The sequence below is a fragment of the Trichosurus vulpecula genome, chromosome 3 (genome assembly GCF_011100635.1).
Source record: "Trichosurus vulpecula isolate mTriVul1 chromosome 3, mTriVul1.pri, whole genome shotgun sequence".
In the NCBI taxonomy this organism is placed as follows: domain Eukaryota; kingdom Metazoa; phylum Chordata; class Mammalia; order Diprotodontia; family Phalangeridae; genus Trichosurus; species Trichosurus vulpecula.
The window spans coordinates 58832113-58854349 of record NC_050575.1 but is presented as its reverse complement, the minus strand read 5'-3'; the positions used below and the strand labels follow the sequence as shown (position 1 = coordinate 58854349).

Here is a 22237-nt window from a genome sequence, read left to right as displayed (position 1 = left end):
CTTTTCTCCAGTAAGCTATTACAGCTTTGGGCATGGCAGACACTCTGCAGAGACCAGCCTGGGTGGGGGCTCTGGGATGCAGGGGAGGAAAGCAGAGATAGAATGAGGAAGGCAGTGGTGCATATCAGATGACCCAAGTTCTAGTCCCAGTTCTTTTACTAACTGGCTGTGGGATCTTGGGCAAATTGCTTTCCTTCTCTGGTTTCTTTACCCTCTGACAGTTGGTCATTTGGCTTAATTTCTTACTGCAGATCCTGTGCCAGGGGATTAAGTTTGTGTCTTTGACTTTCGGAATTGGCCTCAAGGTGTTTGTTTACAATTCTGTCCTTTGCAGCCCTGATGACACCCAGGATGGTCTGAATGGCTATCCCCTTCCCATCCTTCCAATGAGGCCACTATGGATGGTAGAGGTGGAGAAGGGTCTATCATGTCTAAGCCTCCCCCTAACCCAGGGGCACCAAGGTCCTAAGCAGGGGAACAGAAGCCCGGCTCCACCCTAGAGGCAGCCCACTTCCCACTGGGCTCATGGGTATTATTTCCAAGATTGTTTTTCTTCTTAGACCCAATTTCCAAACCCTGTGGTCACACAGCCCAGCGCAAAAAAGGAGAAGTTTCTCAGAGAAGGAGGAGGCCAGTATCGAGAAACTGATAGTGTGTCAAGGCAAATCCTCAGTTCTCATCTCCACCCGCTCACCCTGGGCAGGAGGCAGCTTCAACCAGCTTCAGCCCTGGACCCAGTGATTCCTTCTCTCCAGAGGCCATGGCTCCTGGGACCCTGATACCCCTGATGGCAGTGGTCATCTGGCACAGTAAGTCACAGAAGAGCTGACACAGGAAGCAGGGGCAAGGCAGGGAGATGGAGCCTCAAAAACTCTTTGGCAGATTCCTGGGGTGCCTCTGGAGACTCTAGCTCCCTGTTCCTAGAGTGAGGTTCTAAAAGTGTAGGTTACAAAGTGGAATTCTCAGGCTGTGCACCATTTTCTCCAGTAAGTTGTGATAGCCTTGAGCATGGCAGATACTCTGCAGAGACCAGCTTGCATGGGGGCTCTGTGGGACCTAAGGGAGGAGAGCAGAGATAGAATGAGGGGTGGTATATATTAGATGACCTGGGTTCTAGTCCCAGTTGTACTAACTGACTGTGGGACTTTGGGCAAGTCATTTTCCTTCTCTGAATCTCAGTTTTCCCCTCCATAAAATGAGGATCTTGGGTTGGTCAGAGAATGTATCTCAGGGAGTCTGTAAACTCTATTGGGAAAAAAGTTACATCTTTATTTTCACTAACCTTTGGTTTACTTTGGGTCCTATATATTTTATTTCACACATTTAAAGCCACTATTGTAAGAAGGGGTCCATAAGCTTCTCTAAACTGCTTTGACATAAAAAAGGTTAGGAACCCCTGGTATTAGGTAATGTCTAAGGACCCTTCCAGTTCTGACCATCTGGGACTCTGAAAAGGTAAAGGAGCTGAAGGGAAGGTATTTGGAGGGAGGTGGGAAGAAGGGACAATGTGAGAGCCTTGAGTAGAGGGAATGGGGTAAAAGACAGCAGTGGAGAGGAAAGAACATGGCCTTGGATAAGTCAAGGATTCTGAGCTTCAAATGTCTGAGGGTCTGCGAGCAGGACAGATGGGATGGAGAGAGCAGACGGAGGCCTGAGCATTGTCTTTGTGGACTGAGATACACTTTCTAGAAGAGGCTTGTCTGCCAAGAGACTTGCCCAAAGGCTGAGGGCCCATGGGTAGGGCTACTTTCCGAACAACCGTAGTCTCCTTAGGCCCCAGAGGAACATGGGTGAATGTATGTCAGGAGCCTGGGGAGAAGGAAGGAAACGAGTTTTGCCTGGGAGAGGGAGCTAGCTCCAAAATCCACGTCTCTTGTAGGAGATCAGCATGTAAGAGAGAACGGGATGCATGAAATAGACGCTAGGAGCTTTCCTAGCCCTTGGGCTCTACCCCAGAGGGACCCGTGGGAAGCCCATACTCCTGTGTAGAGATAATTTCATTCTTTATATTCAAATCTTCAGCACTTTGCACAGGACAAGGCATGTGATAATGATTTAGAGCTGGAAGAGACCTTAGAAGCCCTAAGGTCCAAACCTCTTATTTTTCAGGCGAGGAAAGTGAGGCACAGAGAACTTAAGTGACCTGCCCAGAGCCACATAGGAGTAAATATCTGAGGTTGGATTTGAATTCACATCTTCCTGACTCTAAGTCAAGTGCCCTATCCATTACCCCAGTCTGGGCAGCTAGGCATTGTGCCTAGCCCTGTGCCTGGTACTAGGCAGTCAATGAACATTCATAGAATGCATCGCAGAATTTAGAGTCAGAAGGATTCTTAGAGATCCAGGCCCCTGTTCTTTTTAACCATGTTTTCAGGGAGTCCAATGATTCAAAGGATCCTCTTTTACAAAGGAAACCGAAGCCCAGAGTAGGAAACTGATTTTCTGAGATCAAAGGTCCCTCAAGTTTTAAGGAGCTGAGCTGGAATTTAAACCAAGGCTTGTTGCTGTTTGTTGTGGGACCTGGTTCCCTATCCATTGCTCCACCCAGCTGCCCCCTCTATAAAACGAGATAATCTCAAAGATGCCTTTTAGCTCTAAAACACTTTGCTTCTAATAAGGGGGTGAATGAATGTGGGGATTAGCTGGGCTCCTAGAGGAATTATCTTCTTCCCCCCATTCCAAATTTGAGTTCTTCGGTTCTGAGCCCAGAACAATGCCGGAATTGAGGGGCATGGTCAGTATTAGGACCTCATCTTCCTGTGGCACTTTAAGGTTCACAGTTCATTTTCCCCCTCACAACAACCTGTCAGGTAGGTAGTAAAAACATTATTATCCTTATTTTAGAGATGAGGAAACAAGTTCAGAGAAGTGATACAACTTACTGAAGGTTATACAGCTAGTAAGTATGGGAGCCAGGATTTGAATTCAGGTCTTCTAACCATAAGACCAGTTCTCTTTTCCCTACAAGATGAGGCTCTCCTTTTAACCTTATTCTCAGACCACCAATCAAGAAGGCTGCCCAAAGGTTCCTACCTAAGTTGTTGGGGGCGAGGGGGAGATTCAGGGACTGGGGGACAGGTGGTCTGAGGAAATGGGAAAAGATGAAGTTCAGGGTGATGGAGAAGGGAAGAGGGTTAGGGGAAAGAGGTCGAATTTGGAGAGGTGGCCAGTGTTTCTCACAAGTCCATGGCAGAGAGCAAGGTACTTGCTGACCTTTCTTTCCTTAAACCAGGGTGGAGGGGTGGGGAAAAGGCAAAAGAAATTGAGGATGAGGCTTCAAGTGACAAACCTAGCACGTCAATCTCATTGCGCATGAGTGTTCTTTGTGAGCTGGATATGACTGAACTTCAACGAATATGACAGGAAGTTGACTGAGCCCAGACAGTTTCTTTCTATATTTTGAGGAAGAGAACAGGGAAAATGGATGTAATGGAGGGCCAAAGAGGCCTGTGGTTGTTCCTTTCTTCTCCTCCAAATGACTCTAGAAGGAAGGAAGCACCCAGGGTCTAGTCATATATCAAAAGTTGTCAACAAGAATGTAGTAAGTGCCTACAATGCGTCAGGAACTGTGCTAAGCATTGGGGATAATGGAAATAGCCCATGACCTCAAGGAACTAATCTATGAGGTGGGGAGGGAGGTTGGGGGGCAGGGAGAGATGGACAACCATGTACAAACAAGATGTATATATACACACATATGTATGTATATATATGGCATAGGATAAACTGGAAGCAATCTCAGAGGGAAGGCATTAGCATTAAAAGGGAAAGACTTCTTGAAGAAAACAGAATTTTATATGAGACTTGAAGGAAGCCAGGAAATAGGAATTTTAAAGCTGGGAAGAGCTAGAGACAATCTAGTCCAACCTCTTCACTTTACCCCAGAGGAAGGGAAGTGATTTGCCCAAGGTGACAAAATGTCTTAGTGTCAAAACTTAGTTGACAGGTGGCCTGACTCCTAGCCAAAGCTCTTTCCCAAGAGGCCCAGAAATACAGCCCCAACCCAACCTTGCCATTTGGGTTGGCCTGGGTCATCAGTAGGACAAGACTCAGCCACTCAGCCTGGGCCCTTGCCTGTGCCCCTCCCGCCTCATCCCACCTGCCTCCAGGTTGACTCCTTAGGGGCTATCACTAGGCCCCCTGGCGTCAGCCTCAGCCTGTGCTAGCTATGGCTCAGAGGTTGAGCCATGGGCAGTACAAAGAGCGGGCGCAGAGCTGCATGGAGGGGGCGTGCTCAAAGCAGAAGTGAGAGAGCATGTGTGGGAAGTGCTATGGGGCTGAGAAGAAGCTCAGCCTCTGAGATCTAGAGGAAGGCCATGTGCTTCCGGCCCTGGAGCAGGCATTTGAAGGCTCTGCGGCCCCTGTCCAAGGCACTGATTCAGCTCTCACTTCCTCCCATCATTCTTTAATTTTAGGCAGCGCTTATCCCCCCTCCCTCACAACCCTCCAAAAAGTGCTGACTCGGAGCAAGGAAAAGTCCTTCTGCTTAATGGGCAGAGCCAGAGGTTTCAGGTTCTCCTTTCTCCCTTCAAGAAAAGTTCCTTAAAAGAAAACAAAGGGGAAGGTCCTAACCCTAACTGCCTTTTCATCTCACCCTCTCTGCTTGTCTATCTCTCCCCCTGGCTGGTGCCAGAAGCACACCCAGGAGCAACAACGCAAAAGAATAAGAAATGAATGTTGCAAAATTACAAAGAACAAATTTGATTCCAAAGAAGAGATGTGAGTGACGGTGTGCTGGTAAATGTCTAATGCTCAGTTCTAGGAGGAGAAAATGTAGGCACCACATACTTCTTTAGTTTGATCTGGATTATTAATATTTTCTCCATATCTTTCTTAAGGCTAGACAATCAATAAGATAGTAATTGATTAATAATTGAAAAATAATGATTTGTAGCTTTTGCCAATTGGTTTCCAAAGTGTAAATGCTCCCACTGAAATTCTAGCAATTAGATCTCACAGGCCAGTTTAAGCCAGCTCCAACACACCTCTGGATATGAGAAAACATCTCCCTTAAATCCATTGCACAGATAGGGAGGAGGTGATCAAACAATGTTCAACATTGCATATATTGTCAGACTTATGTTTTTGTGCAGGTATTGATCAATTTCACTGATTTTCTCTTCATTTTCTTTTTAAAAAAATCTTTATTATTAGGGATTTCTTCCTTGATGTAAGGAGAAAGAATTTCCCTGGGGGAAAAAACTTTGGTGACAAAAAAACCCAAAAGATATTAATAAAAATTCATTGAAAAAAATCATTGGACTCCCTAGAAATTATGGTTTAAATTTTTTTTAAAAAAAAGAAATAAATGAAAATGTCCATTTGTTGTTGTTCAGTCATGTCCTAACCAGAAAGCAATGCGAAGACAGAAAGAATCTGCCAATCATGCCTTCAAATAATCCCCTAAAGAAAAAGTCTTAGGAATGTTATAGCCAAAATCCAGAGCTCCGATGTAAATGAAAAAAAAATTACTGGAAACATTCAGAAAAAAAAAAAGCATAGTCAGTGTAATACAAGACTTGGCAGGTGCTACTATAAATTCATTCATTCAGTCAATCAACAAGCATTTATTAAGTGTTTCCTATATGCCAGACACTGGACTAGGTATTACACATACAAGGAAAAGCAGAAATACCTTCCCCTTAAGGATCTCACATTCTAATGAGGGAGACAATATACAAACCACTATACACATACATATGGCAGCTAGGTTGCACAGTGGTTAGAGCCCCAGACCTGGAATCAGGAAGGCTCATCTTCCCACTTCCTGATCTGGCCTCACTTACTAGCTGTGTGACCCTGGCCAAATCACTTAACCCTGTTTGCCTCAGTTTCTTCATTTATAAAATGAGCTGGAGAAGGAAACCACTCCAGTATCTTTGCCAAGAAAACACCAAATGGGGTCACAGAGAGTTGGATATGACTTAAAACAACTGAACAAATGTACATACACAGTTCTCATACACAATGTGAAAAGGGAGGCAATCTCAGAGGGAAGATACTAGCAATGAGACTGACCAGGAAAGTCCCTTAGCAAAAAGTGGAATTTGAGCTAAATCTTGAAGGAAGCTAGAACTGGAGGAGGCAAAGGTGGGGAGGGAGAGCACTGCAGGCATGGAGGACAGCCAGTGTAAATGCTTACTCAGGAGATGAAATATGCCAGGGCAGGAAGAAGGGCAAGAAGGGCAGTGTAGTTGGGTCATAAAGTATGAGAAAGGGAGTAAAGTGTAAAAAGGTTGAAAAGGTAGAAAGGGGCCAGGATGAAAAGAGTTTTAAAAGCCAAACAGGATCTTATATTTGATCCTAGAAGTAATAAGGAGCTACTGAAAGTTATGGAGTAGGGGAGTGACATGGTCAGACTGTACTTTATTTTTTTAAAATTCTATTTATTTTATTACGAACTTAAGAAGTAAAACAGTCATTTCCATAACAAAGAAAGAAAGATGATTGTACGTGAAACTGCAAATCTATCATGCGCAACTTGCTATACCTTTTAAATATATAATAAAGTTACCATGCAACTTTTTTTCCTTTTTTTCTTCCTTCCCCCATCCTCGAGATGGCTACCATTAGACAAAAATATGTGTGTGTAGATATACGCGCACATATTTTTATGTAAAATCATTCTATACATACTTCATTTACCAGTTCTTTCTCTGGATGCAGATAGCATCTTCCTTCATAGGTCCTTTGTAGTTCATTTCGGTATTTATGATAGTCAAAATGATTTGGTCAAAGTTATTCTTAAAACAGTATTGCTGTTACTGTATACAGTGTTCTCTTGGTTCTGCTAGTTTCTCTTTTCATTATTTCATGCAAGTCTATTCGTGTTTTTCTAAGATCATTGAGCTCGTCATTTCTTATACAGTATTCCATCACTATCATATATCACAACTTGTTCAGCCATTCCCCAATTGATGGGCTTCCCCTTAATTTTCAGTTCTTTGCTACCACAAAGAAAGCTGCCATTATTATTTTAGAACATGTAGGTCCTTTTCCTTTTTCCCTAATCACAGACCTAGTAGTGGTATTGCTGGATCGAAGGTATTAGCAGTTTAATAGCTCTTTGGGCATAATTCCAGATTGCTCTCCAAAATGGTGGGATCAGTCCACAGTTTCACCAACAGTGAATTAATGTCCCAATTTTTCCACATCTCCTCCAACATTTGTTACTTTCCCCTTCAATCATTTTAATCAATCTGATAGATATAAAATGGTATCTCAAGGTCATTTTAATGTGCATTTCTCTAATCAATAATGATTTAGAATATTTTATATGACTATAAATTGTTTTGATTGCTTTATCAGAAAATTGCCTGTTCATATCCTTTGACCATTTATCAATTGGGAATGAATCATATTCTTATAGATTTGACAAAGTTCTTTACACAAGAACCTTTTATCTGAGAAACTGTCTATAAATTCCCCCCTCCCAATTTTCTGCTTTACTTCTGATCTTGTCTATATTTGTTTTATTTGTACAAAGCCTTCTTAATTTGATGCAATAGAAATTATCCATTTTAAACTTCACACTGCTCTCTATCTCTTGCTTATCCTTAAATTGTTCAGCTATCCATAAGTCTAATGAGTAATATGTTCTATTATATCTGGGTCATGTATCCATTTTGATCTTATCTTGGTAAATGATATATGATACTGGTCTATGCCCAATTTCTGCAAGATTGCTTTCCAGCTTCCTCACAATTTTTATGAAATAATAAATTCTTATCCTCAAAACTTAACACTTGTCAAACCCAAGGTTACTATAGTAATTTGCTGTTTTTAAATTCTATATCTACTCTGTTCTACTGATCTACCTTTCTATTTCTAGTCTAGTACCAGATAGTTTTGATAATTACTGCCTTATAATATAGTTTAAGATCTGGTACTACTAAACCTCCTTCCTTTACATTTTTTTTCATTAGTTCCTTTGCTATCCTTCACTTTTTGTTCTTCCAAATGAATGTTGTTATTATTTTTTCTCAGTAAAATAATTTTTGACAATTTAATTGGGATGGCATTGAATATATATAGATTAAATTATCATCTTTATTATGTTAGCCCTGCCTACCCATGAGCAACTAATATTCTATATATGTGTGTGTGTGTGTATGCTTATATTTTCCTATATATCAGAAACAAAACTCTGTAAGAAGAGATAGTAAAGGGGCAGCTAGGTGGTGCAGTGAGTAGAGCACCAGCCCTGGAGTCAGGAGAACCTGAGTTCAAATCCAGCCTTAGACACTTGACACTTACTAGCTGTGTAACCTTGGGCAAATCACTTAACCTTAACAGCCTTGGCCTTCCCCCTCAAAAAAATAGATAGTAAAAGATTGCATTTAAAATAACCCTAGACAGCCTAAAATGCCTGGGAGTATACTGCCAAAACAAACCTAGGAACTATATGAACAAATATAATTTGTATAATAAAAAATATTTATTTTTATACAAATAAAATCAGGTTTGAATAATTGCAGACTTGTGCTTTAGAAAAATCACTTTGGTTGCTAGACTGGAATAGGGAGAGACTTGAGTCAGAAAGACAAGCCAACAGGCTATTTCGAGTGTCTAGGTATGAAGGCCTGCACCAGTATGGTAGCTGTGTGATTGGAAAGAAGAGGGCTTATATGAGAGATGTCAGTTGAGAGGAAATCTTGGAGTATATTTCATATTTCAAAAGAAATCAAGAATAATACCCTGGAAATCTGTCTATAAATAGATCTTTAATACACTAGAGGAATTTCAAACATTTCTGATGAAAAAAAGAAGCTAAGTAGGAACTTTGAAATATAAACACAAATCAAGAGTAATGTAGTGCTAACATTCTAACAGAGGGAGAAGAAATGCGTACCTTAGAAACTTGGTTCTGAAGTGTTTTCAAATGTTCTTTGTGTTTTCAGAGGGTATTTAAGGGAGTTAAATAAGAAAAACAGAGACCCTAGAAGTGGATTCATTCTGTTCAAAGGGTTTTAAGAAGGAAAGGAAAAGGGAGGGTAAAAAGAACACACTAGTACAGAAAGGAGAGAGAAGGTGGTGGAACTTATTACCAATGGTTGGCAAGAAGAATATACAAACATGGAGAAAGAGGCAAAGAGAGTGGACGCATGAGGAACCTGACACTTATCCGAAATAGACAAAGGAGGGTTGATCACACACACACACACACACACACACACACACACACACAATTTGGTGCAGAAATATACTAAATTCAACAGGGAAATAAGTGGGACTGGTGAAAAAGGATCAAAAGGGCAGATGAATAGTCTCAGGTAAAACAAACTTCTTGATCTTGAAGGGGAGATTAAAAGGGAAAAAAAGGCAAATATAAGAACTTGAATCCAAGAGGGTACCTATCCATTGGGGGCAAATGCCTGGAAAATTTGTTATATGAATGTAATGGAGTATTATTGTACTAAAAGAAATGATAAAACAGAGTATTTCAGTGAATCTTGGGTAGTATAAATTGATACAGAGTGAGGTGAGCAGAACCAGGAGAACAATTCACCCAAGGACAACATTTTAAATGAAAAACAATTTTGAAAGACATGAGAATTCTGATCAACACAGTGACCAACCACAGTTAATGGTCATGACCAATCACGACCAATCCAGAGGACTGATGGTGAAGCATGTTATTCCTTTTCTTACAGAGAAATGATGAATTCATGATGCAGAAAGAGACGTGCATTTTGGACAAGGCCATTGTGTGGATTCATTTTGCTTGATTGTGCTTATTTGTTATGAGGGCCTTTTATTCTTTTCTATTTTTTCTTTTCATTTTTTTTAATGGAAGAGAAGGGTAAGTTCAACAACAGTAATGCCAGGAAAAAAGGGGTCCATTGAAACATCTTTTTAAAATGCATATAAGAGAACTCAAGGAAGTCAGAAGGAAGCACAGAGAAGCAGGGCAGCTTTGAAAGTTTTGAAAGTAACATGTTTAGTTAATTACACAGTTTTTTTAAACAGGCATATGAAATGGAAATTTACGGTTTCCTATACAATCCTCTTTTTGCGTTCTGATGTGTATATGGAAATGCTATTTTGGGGTGTTTAGTTCAAAACATTAAAAAAATTAACTTTTTAAAGAAAATCACTTTGAAGAAGTATGGAAAATCACTTTGAAGAAGTGTGGAAAATCACTTTGAAGAAGTATGGAGGATGGCTTGGAATGGGGAGAGACTTGAAGCAAGAATGATTAGGAGGGCATTGCAATAGTCCGGGTGAGAAATAATGAGGGCCTGAACTCAAGAGATACAAATAGCACGGTTTTCCAACTGATTGGACATAGAGAAGATATGGGGGTGGGTGGGTAAAGGAGTGTGAGGAGTCTAGGATAGTACTGGCGTTATGAACATTAGAGAATGGAAGAATGGTGGTGCCCTCAAAAAAGTAAGAAAATTTGGTAGAGGGGTGGGGTCAGGAGGGGAAGATAGAGTTCTGTCATGGACGTGGGGAGTTTCAGATGTCCCTGGAGCATTCTGTTGAAGTATCCAATTGGTAGTTGGTGATAGAGTTCAGGAGATAGACTGGTGCTGAATATACAGATTTGTGAGTCTTCTGCATAGAAATAATTAAACCTATGGGAATAGAGTGTAGAGAAGAGAAGAGGAGAGAGCTTTGGGGTGCACTCACAGTTAGGGGGAGTAATATGAATAATGAGCCAGCAAAAAACCAAACATATACCTAAGGAGTGGTCAGGCATGTAGAAGAATCAGGAGAAAGCAGTGTCTTGAAAACACAGAGACATGGTCTTAGCTAAGAGACGGTCCCTTGCTCCAAGGAGCTCATAGACTGTAGGATTAGAGGATCTGCCACATATGTCAAGTTCTTAAATCAGGTCAGGGTTTAATCCTCTGCTTTTCTCCTTTTTAGCTTGAGCAAGTTCCTCCTCCTCTCTGGTCTCAGTTTCCTTTTTCTATAATGAGGATGTTGTACTGAATAATCTCTAAGGTCCCTTTCAGTCCTAAAGATTGCATAATTCTGTGATACAGATCAATAACAGTAATGCAAAATAACACATGATAATTCTCTTAGAGAAGCACTGTCTCTAAGAATCCTGACTGCTTCTCTTTCAAGAGGATTGGACATCCCCAACACTTTGGGGGTCCCTTCCCCTGTCTTAAAGCTTAACAGCTTCTCTTCTTGCCTCCAGGTCAGGCAGCTTCCATAATTGAGCCCAAAAGCTCAGAGCTGGTGGTGGAACGAGGATCAACTGTGACACTTCATTGTGTGGGCAATACCAGTGTGGATTGGGTCAGCGATGTGAACTGCAACACTGTTGGCTGTATTCAGCAAACCGTGGGCAACAACAACACCCTTAGTATCATCAACACTACATTTAATCATACAGGCACTTACAGATGTTTGGAGAAAGGGATAGAAAACCTGGATGGAGACAACTCTGCTACCTCCCTGCACCTCTATGTGAAAGGTATGGGGCTCAAGAGCCCAACATCCTGCACCTTAGCTGCTCCCTTGGGTTCTCCCCAGAATTGGGTTCTCCCAGAGAGCTGCTAAAGGGGATGGCATTACTCAGGGGTGGATATGGGCCTGGCAAAAGGGACGCATGGGGTTGGCCTTGAACCAATGGATTAATTTTTGTTTGGGAGGGTTAGGTCTTTACCCTGTCCCATTACCCTCTTCCAATCCCCAAATCCTGATTGTTTTCTATTATCCCCAAATTTCTTCTCTAACTCACCACTGTCAGGACTCTTGATTGTCATTGAGGGCTCTTTGTGGTAGATTGGGACAAGAATCTCTTTTCCTCTCTGAGACCCCAAAGTTCTGTAAAATTAACAAGTTCAACCCACTGGTCAAAACTTTGATGATGCCTCAGTTTCCCCATGGTGGAAAGAGGTGTGGTCTAGGAAGAAAAAATTACCAAGGGCCATTATCCTCCAGGGTAGACTTCACTGCTGATCTAAAGCTAGTGGTCGTTTTTCAGCTGACCACTTCTTATCACTCACTCTGCAGCCCCTTGGTCCTCCATCCATACCTGCCTCTGACCCAGAACTTGGACCAGGCTGGCTAGAAGAGAAAGAGATGGGTGGGTGGGAGAAATAAGGACTTAGCAAAAATTACTGGTGATCCTTAGGGGAATGGAGAATATGCCAAAGGGGCCCAGGGAGGACCTTGTCTCTGTTGAATCTTTTCTGGGGAAGAATCCAGAGGTAGCTAGGTGGTGGGTACGTTGGATAATAGAAAACAAATAATAGATGTTGTAGATAGAGACAAAATGTAGCCTTGGGAATACGAAGTGGAACAAAACATAATTAGGAATCCCAGGCTGGCTGGAAGAGAAAGGGATGTTTGGATGGGTGGGTGGGTGGGTGGGAGAAATAATGAATTCAGCCAAAATTACATTGCAATAAGTATATGTTAAATACCTGAGCACTGACCTGGGCACTGGCAGAGATAAAAAAATTTGACTAAAACACAGTCCTTGAATTTGATTAGCTTAATGGGGAGAAGCAATGTGGTGTAGTGTATAGAGGAACAACCTTTAAGTTGGGAAGACCTGGTTTCAGGTCCCGACTCTGATACCTACTAGTTATGTGGCTGTTAGCATGTAAGTTACCTTCTCTGTGTCTCCCAGGCAGCTCTCTGAGACTATATATCACAGCGTAGGGGCCAACAACTGCAGACAGTCTGGGCAATCTCTTGTATGTGTACCAGCTCAGGAGATTTTGGCCACATCTTTGGAGTCCCCAAGAGGAGTGAAGCCAGCATAAGAAGTTAAGATCATAGGATAGAACGGAAAGCAACCTGAGCATGAGTTATAAGTGTGCCTTTGTGGTTGTGAGCATCTGTATCAATACAGGCACTTCTACCCCCAGAATTCCTAGACTGATGAAGTCACAGGTCTGGACAACCACTCCCCCCCGATACCCACACCCACAAAGGATATGAGCCCAGAGAGGCTAACATACACTGTTATATGCTGAGTGCCTAACATTGTGAACCAAAGTGCTCTGTGACATCTGAAGGGAATCAGCAGATCAGGGTCCTTTTAAACCATATGAGCAGCCCCCTAGTCTGCCACAATATTAACGCTTGGCTTCCATGGCTATTTTCCTGATGCACTGAATCTTCATCTTCTCTGCTCCTCTACTCTATTCATTGGCCTGGTTGTTCCTCCGGACAGATCCAGAAAATCTTTGGAGTGTCCCTGTCAGTACGGTCACTGCTTTTGAGGGCAGCGACGTGCTGTTACCCTGTCGGATCACCGATCCCACAGCAGTACCTTCAGTAGTTCTGGAGAGACAATATAATAAACGTGTCAAGACCAGCGTCATCTTTGACCCTTGGAAGGGCTTCACCATCCACAAGGTCCAGTTCATCCATAGAGACACTTACTTGTGTAAGGCTGTGGTTGAAGGGAAGAGCAGATACTCCTCAAAGATCCGGCTGATTGTGGAAAAAGGTAACTTGATGGCTAGAGGACTCAGGGGAGATGATCCTTGAACAAAAGTGGTAGGGTGAGGGGTGATTGGTGATGCTACTTGGAAACTGGTGACCCTTGGGGGGAATGGAGAATATGCCAAAGGGGCCCAGGGAGGACCTTGTCCTATTGAATTCTTTCTGAGGAAGAATCCAGAGGTAGCCAGGTGCTGGGTACATTGGATAATAGAATACTAGGTCTGGAGTCAGGAAGACTTCAGCTTATAGCCAGCTTCAGATCCTTACTAACTTCAGACCCTGCCCAGTCATCTGTTAAAGACAAAATCTGTCTGCCTCAATTTCCTCAGCTGTAAAATGCATTTAATAACAGCGCCTACTTTCTAGGGTTGTTATAAGAACCAGTGAGACAATATTTGTAAAGCGCTTTGCAAATCTTAAAGTATTATATATAGAGATATACACACACATCTATATACAAATATGACATATACATATCACATATGTGTATATGTGTGTATATATGTATATATGCATGTATACATACATACATACCAGCTATTATTATTCTCCCCAGCTACATGACTTCACCTCCTGGGATTGGTTCAAGCAATACCAACGTTTGGGTCACCTTCTGATAACAGAGCTCCAGATCAGCTCCTCCCCTTTGGGTCTGAGGTCTTTCTTTAGTACCCCACAATGCAGTGAAAAGAATGCTGAACACTGTAGTTGAAATCAGAAGACCTGGGTTTGAGTTCCAGTTCAGCTATTTACTAGTTATGAGACTTTGAACAAGTCACTCCTCTCTCTGGTTCCTCATCTGTAAAATGATGAGGGGAATGCTAAGGTTGCTTTCAGCTTTATCTCAAGATCTTAATTTTTACACTGGCTTCAGTCCTCTTAGGGCCTCCAAAGTTGTGGCTAGAACCTTCTGAGCTGGTTCGGAAACAGGGCGAATCTGCCCAGATTGTCTGCACGGCAACTAATGTAGATGCAAGATTTGAAATTGTTCTGGAACACCAGCAGAAGGAGGTGAGTACTACGTATCCTGAGGGATAGTTTTGGACAGAGTGCCAAATGGTTAGATACAACCAAAAGTGTATATTTTACATGTTTCATAATTACTTGTTTTTGTGTCTTATTATGCCTACTCGACTATGGGCTCTATAGGGACAAAAATTGTAGGTTGCGTAAAACTTTCCATCTTTCCCAGTACCTAACAGTGCATACAGTAGGTACTTAGTAGTAACTTTGCACACAGTAGGTACTTAAGAAACTTTTAATGAATGAAATTCTGACCATTGGTCCATCTAACCCCACGGTCTGACTCTATGAAAGTACTTAGTATTTAATTGTCTTTAGGAGAGGGACATCCCCCTAAATTCTAGTTACCATGAGTCATTCGAGTTTCATCACCCTCAAATGTGGCTCATCTATCTTTGGGGATTATTATTTAAATTATTCTCCCTTGGGAATAAGTTACATAAAGTGCTAGATCAGAGGTTCCCAAACCTATTTGGCCTACTGCCCCCTTTAAACAAAATTACTTAGCACCCCCTGGAAATCTACTTTCTTTAACCCCTTAATGTGTTTTTTTTAAAAATTGTGTCATTTCAAACAAAAGTTATCTTTTTTAAAAATGATGCATATTAAATTTAATAATTTAATAATTTATGTAAATTTATGGGTTTTTTCCTGCATTGAACTTTTTATGATGCAATATTGCATTGTGTAACCATATAGTATCATATTGTAAAATAAGTCAGTAACGCACATATTCCTGCCAATGCCTGCTGTACTTCCCAACAATACGTGACACACTTGTTTGCCAACACTTGCTTATTAAGACCTGTCAGTGAACTTGGCTGTTGATAGGTTATAACTTGCATTTTGTGTGTTTATTTGGAAAATAATGTAACTACTTTGACTTTAACTTTGTTACACAATAAATGAAATGCGTACAAACAGTTTTTCAAAATTTTCCTCTCTTCTTTCTTTATGCTTCTGCTGCCCCCTTATTTTTATTCAATGTCCCCCAATTGTACCTAAGGCTACTACCACCCCCCTGCATCATTCCAGTGCTCCCCAGGGGGTGGTATTGCCCACTTTGGGAAACTTTGTGCTAGATCATTAGCTCTAGGAAAGAACTTAGAACATAGAATATAGAATGTCAAAGGTTCGTGGTATGTTAGTTACAAAGTATCCTCTGATTCCCAGGTTTGTGTTCTTTCCTCTCTTTTTTCCAAGGGAAAAAAAAGCTGTTAGATGGTTTATTGGATAGAACACTGGACCTGGAGTCAAGAAGACCCGAGCTCAAATCTAGCCTCAGACAGCTACTAGATGTCTGTGACTCTGGCCAAATTCCTCCATCTAGGAAACCTAGGTTTCCTTGGCGATAACAATAACAGTACCTACCTCCCAGAGTTGTTACGAGGATAAAATGAGATAGAGTTTGTAAAGCTCTTTGCAAGCCTTAAAGCACTATATAAATATTAGCTATTATTCTTCATATAATCTTCAGAGAATTGGGTGTAGGTAATAAGCACCTAGGGCAGCTAGGGGTTGGAGTGCTGGGCCTGAAGTAAGGAAAGATTTATCTTCCAGAATTCAAATCTGGCCTCAGACACTAGCTATGAGACCCTAGGCAAGTCACTTAACCCTGCTTGCCTCAGTTTTCTCCTCTGTAAAATGAACTGGAGAAGGAAATGGCAAACCACTCCAGTATATCTGCCAAGAAAACTCCAAACGGGGTCACAAAGAGTCGGATGTGACTAAAAAATGACTGATGGAGCATAGAGGAAGAAGGAAATTTGGACCCCTGTAATAGTAAGGCAATAATAACAACGTAGATGGTAATTGTCAAAATGCCTATGTGGTTCTGTATCGCCAAGTACATGAGACATAGCAGGTAGAAGAAATAAACCATTTATTCAGACACCAGAGAACCACATCCCACAAGCCATTTATCCAGTCTATCAGAGCAGTAAAACACTCCACACACAATATAACAACTTGGAGCCTCACCATCCCAAAACTTCTGACTCCCTGCTGGGGTTTTCCCCAAAACGAACTCACAGTACAGCTAAGTCAGCTCTAACAATCATGAATGGACATTAGCAGCCATTAGCAGCCATAACTGCTCGCTCTTGCCTGCACTCGCTCTCTCTCTCTCTCTCTCTCTCTCTGTATTTCCTGTGACACAACTTCCTTTTTTGTTCAGGAAGCTCCTCCTACCACATATGACTCAGGCTTCCTGTAATGTAAGCAGGTCACATGGCCCATTAATGGGTGGGAAAGATCTTCAAATCTAAATTACGACTACAACCCCTGGAAACTTGACTCAATGCCTGGACATATTAGAAATGTGCCTGTACTGCAACTTGGGATTTCAGTTATTTGGTTTCATCTTCAAAATCTCAGTTTCTTCATCTGTAAAACAAAGATAATAAAACTGGCGCTCCTCATGTCAGAGTTTTTCTAAGGAAAGTACTTTGTAAACCTTAAAGCGCTGCATGAATTTGAGTTAATACTATAATTAATTTCTTGGTGAGGGAGGAGTAGCACTGATCTGCTATTTCACTACATGGGGAACACCTGGTGAGGACATAGATGAGTGACTCCTTGTTCTCAGGATTGTTGCCAGGGCACGATTTAGTGACATGGCCAAGATCACACAGTCGAGTCTGTGTCGAGAGGTCAGTCTTGATCCCAGGTCCTTCTGAGTCCAGAATGGGCCCTCTGTCTTCTACCTGCCTCTTGAGTAATGATAATAAATGAATTAACTGATTTAATCTGAAAGAGAGCAGAGCTGCAAGGACAGTAGAGATCCCTCCTCAAAATGTAGCATGTTGAATCAAACAGCCACAAGGACCCGAACATTTGGGGAAAGTGAGTTGCTGGTTTTCCCAACTTATAAATTATATATTATTATATACTATATATTCCCAACTATATATTATATAATTCCCAATTTATATAGTATATATTATATTTATATATTCCCAATTTATAAAAATTCAACAAATCTGCATTAGTTCATTCCTCTGGATATGCTTTTAGGAGCCCACCAATGGCTGGGGTTCTCATCCACTCTTCATTCTACCTGCAGAACACTTCCCTGGGAAAGCCCGAGTATGGGTTTGTCGATGACAACTATCAAAGCACCATCAACTTCACCGTCACAGATGTGCGCCCAGAGGATGGTGGCACCTATTTCTGTAAAGCTTCCAACTATTTGGGCTCCAGCATTTCTTCCACAGTTCTGAAGGTAGTAGGTAAGGAAATCTGAACATAGTGGTCAACTGTGGGATGGTGTGGGGCCTTGGGTTTCCTGGATGCTGTGCTGGTCACTAGGGAGCCCTGGGAGAAAAAAAAATGGTGCATTTTGGAAGATACTAAGGATGCTCATGATGGAGGAAAGAGGAAAGGCATCATCAGGAGGGACCAGGAGAGGAAATCAGTGATACTAGAAAGAATAGAGGAGGGGACAGGTGGGAACACGATAGGACAGGACAGCAGAGGGAACCATTAGATTTTATTCAGCTCAAATCAATATAATTAAACAGCATTGAGGATTACTTTATGCTTGTGAGTCTTCAAATTTGCGTGGGGAGGCCAACCCACTCCTTCATGGAGGTGGGAAATCTACCTCTATGTTGTCCATTGAACATGTTTTCAGACTTTCACCATACTGATTAATTGTACTGATTCCTTTTTCTCTTTTTCTTTCTGTTTTTAAAGAAATACTGTTTGTTATATGAGATGGCTTTCTGAGAGAGGGATAATTTAATTCAATAAACATTTATTAAGTGCCCACTATGTGAACTAAGCTCTGGGGATACAGATGAGAAAAAGAAAGGCAGTGCCTATTCTCAAGGAACTTACAATCAAATCGGGGAAGTGAACATTCAAAAGGAAGCTGAAAAGGGTAGAAGTATTGTGAGTACCTGTTGCAAAGTTTCCATGAAACTCCATGGAGTGAAAAACCAAGCAGAGGTGTTGGTGGAAAATGGAGAGTTACCTGAAAAGTTCTGAGCCCTCTGTTAAGCAAGACTTGGGAAGAGGTTTCTACGTGTTACATTTTGAATTTGGATATGAACTGCCTTTGTAATGCTGCTATCTTTTAGACTAAATCAGCCTAGTCATTTATTATTGCTCTCCCCTCCAGCCATAGGGGAGAAGCAACTGAGGGAGTTGAGAAGGTGCTGAGTATCAAAAGCTGAGCTAGTCTGCACAATGACAAGATTTTAGGTGATGAGCTTATCCCGGGGGAGGCGTGATGCTCTGTGGAGTGGAAACCAAGCCAAGTCATTGATGGAAGATGGAAAGAAAATGTATACTGGAGAAAACTATGATTATATAAAAACAAAAGATACCTATAAAAATTGCTTTAAAAGAAAAAAAGAAAAACTTTAGGTGGGAAGGCAAGACTTACACAATATTGTTTAATAACAATGGGCCAAATAAGTCACCAAATGAGTGGTGCCCACAGCAAGTGCTTAGGGAAGCTCAGAGAAGGGAGTTGTCTCTGTGGGCTGGAGTGGTCAGAAAGGCCTCACCATGGAGGTAGGCCCCAAGCTGGGCCTCCAAGGATTTGGAGAGGTGTCAATGAAAAGGAATGAGGCAATAACAGGAACAAAGGTCTCTTCCAGTCACAGACTAGAGAAGGGCTTATCTGGAGCAGAGACTCTGTGTAGAGGAGTAGGAAGAGATAAGGTAGGTCAAGATCAGATCATGGGAGATCATGAATACCAAGCTGAGGATTAGTTAGTGAGGAGCCATGGAAGGTTTTAGAAGAGGGGATAAAATGGTGAAAGAGGCATTTTAAGGAAAGTAGGCAACCTGTGCTGGTTGGAACCAGATCAAAGCTGGCCTCAAGGATAATGGAAGGATTCCCAATCCTCTCCTACATTCTGCTGTGCACATGACATGCTTATTTTTCTTATTTTATATTTAAGCTTATAATACGTTTCTTTTTCTTTTCTTATTATGTATTTAAGTTTCAGTATATGTCTAAAATTAAAAAAGGAGAATGGAAGGAAAGCAGATAGGAGACAAGATTTAAGGGGTGGGAAAGAGAATTGCCAGGAAGAGGAAAGGCTTGCCTAAATGCCTTGGAGGTAACAAGAATTTAATAAATATTAGAGTATGAGTTTCATGAAGGTAGGAACCATGTCTTATTTATCTTTGTGTCACACCTAGACCCCAATCCAATCTTCTGCGTGCAGTAGGCATTTAATAAATGTTTGTTAGGTAGATGGATGAATTGAATACATGACTCTCAGCTGAATGAATGAATTAAAAGATCTCTTCATCAATGTTATAACTTGAAATGTTCCCTCTTTCAGAGAAGGGGTACATGAACCTGTCCTCTGAGCAAAGCCTCCAGATAGCAATGGCTGTTGGGGAGAATTTGGACTTGAAGGTCAGTATTGAGACTTATCCTGAACTGCTTCACTGGAACTGGACTTATGATGGCCCCTTTCTCGATTCCCATCCTGGATTTCTGGCCTCCATTTCAGGGGAAACCTACAGGTACTCAATTCTTTTTCTACTCTTCCCTTCCTGCCCTTGTTGGGCTCAGGTCAAGACCAGAAGAAACTGAAGTAGATCCCTAAAGTGACTAACTATATAGGCTACAGCAGGGGTGGGGAACCTGTGGCCTCGAGGCCACATGTGGCTCTCTAGGTCCTCAAGTGCAGCCCTTTGACTGAGCCCAAGTTTTACAGAACAAATCCTTTTATGAAGGGGATTTGTTCTGTAAAGTTTGGATAAACTTTGTACCTTAGAGTCCTCTGATGGGCTACACCCCACAGGGATTGGGAGTCTGGAGAAATGGTGAGAGGATGGTAGGGTCTGGGAGAGGGCAAGGAAACAGGGTTTGGGGCTAACTGGACAAGAAGATACTTCACTTCTCTCTGCTACTTTACCCATAGTTGGATTATCTTTTCTTGGACCCAGTTGCCTTCCCCACTAATCCTCATTGAGTAATGGGCCAGACTCTTTGGGGGATGGTCCACAGTACCCTACCTACTCCTTAAAAAACTGAATTTGCCCCGTGGGTCAGGATTCCTGGTTATGACTCTGCTGAGAAGGCTATCTCTACAAGGCTATCTCCCCCTGCCCCTGCTCTAGGTCACTAACTTTTGCCTTTTTTAAATTTCTTCTTGGTTCCCTTCTTCTGTCACTCAACTAGAAATATTTGGTTCCTTGATTGTCAGTTTTTTCTATGTTCCTCTAGGCAGTGAAATCATCCAATAGTAATGTCTTTTAGCATCAAATGGACACCCAGGCCTCCGTGAATTATTTCTGTGAAGAGTTGTAGTATAGTAGAAAGAACGGTGAAATTGGAATCAGAAAACCAAGGCTTAAAATCTGACACTTCTGAGGATGACACGTACCTCATTCTTTTCCTATAGAGTTATGATTTCTTCCCATGGGGAAGCTAGGAGGTACAATGGGTAGAGTGCCAGCTGGACCTGAAGTCAGGAAGACTCATCTTCCTGAGTTCAAATCTGGCCTCAGACACGTACTAGCCGTGTGACTCTGGGCTAGTCGCTTAACCTTAGTTGCTTTGGTTCCTCATCTATAAAATGAGCTGAAGAAGGAAATGGCAAACCAGTCCAGTATCTTTGCCAAGAAAACCCCAAATAGGGTCATAAAGAGTTGATACGACTGGAAAACAACTCAATGATAAAAAATAATCTCTATGTTTTGAGAGCTTTTTATTCCATGTAGTTTGGAGATTATGAGTATTCTATATGATGGTATCTATTAAAAGAGACTTAAATTTTAATATTATTCAGTCAATAAACATTTATTAAGTACCTACTATATGCAAAGCACTGTGCTGAGTGATAAGAATACGAAGAAAGGAAAAAGACAGTCCTGACCCTGGAGGAGCTCACAATTCAATGGGGTAGAAAACGAGCAAACAACTATGGATGAACAAGCTATATCTAAGATAAATAGGATGTAATTAACCAGGGGAAAGGCACTGAAATGAAGAGATCTGGAAAGTTGGAATTGTCCTTGGGATTTGAGGGAAGCCAGGGAAGCCAGGAGACTGAGATAAGAAGATAAAATAAAAGAGCAAGTTTACCAAACAGAACTCTTTACCAAAAGTTGATATCCAAAGTCACAACTTGTGATCTTTTTCAGCGAAGTTGTCTTTTTTGGGGGACTCACATCCAACCCAAGTTATGGTTCCCCTATAGCAGGGCTTCCTGCTTTCATGATGGTTTAGGATAAATAGCAAAGAACAATCAATCCTGTGACAGTGTGCTTTTTTGAAGCCTCAGAGAACACTGGCTGTTATCACCAGCTGGCATTTCATGCTTGTCCATGTGTGCCAAACTCATTGTCTGCCTGGGGTATGCATTTCAGATTTAGCAAGTACTTTACCCTAGTGGCTGAGGGATAGTCACACCTGCAGAAGAGGGGGCGCACAGCTATGTGCTGAGCTGTGCTCCTCAGGATTTGGAAAAGTCTTAGGTACTACTGGGAAGAGGGTATGTTCCAGGGCTGCATTCTTGCTGGTTCCCTGAACTAGATTGTGTTCGTTTCCCCCATTAGGTTCAACACAACCCTCACTCTGTCTCGACTGAAAGATTCAGAAGCTGGGTACTACACTTTCCATGCTGAGAACTCAGATGCTAAGGCCTCTCTCAGCTTTGAAGTCATCCTATACTGTGAGTGCCTCCAGGAAATGAAGGGAATGCTTGCAGGGGTCGAAGTGGAACTGGGAATCAGGAGCTCCCCATTCCTTTACTGTGAAGCCTCTCTTGACTACCTGGGAATGGGAATTTCCAGATGGGCTCAGGACAGTTGGAAGGAC

At 41.8% G+C, this 22237-nt stretch overlaps 1 protein-coding gene across 1 annotated transcript in view; it reads left to right on the top strand.

Moving 5' to 3' along the window:
- Positions 1–558: 558 nt before the first annotated feature.
- CSF1R (colony stimulating factor 1 receptor) overlaps positions 559–22237 on the top strand; it is a 47139-nt gene continuing 25460 nt past the window's right edge. The window contains exons 1-7 of the mRNA XM_036750678.1: positions 559–809; positions 11156–11434; positions 13148–13426; positions 14297–14433; positions 17510–17675; positions 19749–19935; positions 21976–22091. Coding sequence (XP_036606573.1) covers positions 761–809; positions 11156–11434; positions 13148–13426; positions 14297–14433; positions 17510–17675; positions 19749–19935; positions 21976–22091 — 1213 coding nt within the window. The 5' untranslated portion in view covers positions 559–760. The remainder of the gene's footprint in view (positions 810–11155; positions 11435–13147; positions 13427–14296; positions 14434–17509; positions 17676–19748; positions 19936–21975; positions 22092–22237) is intronic.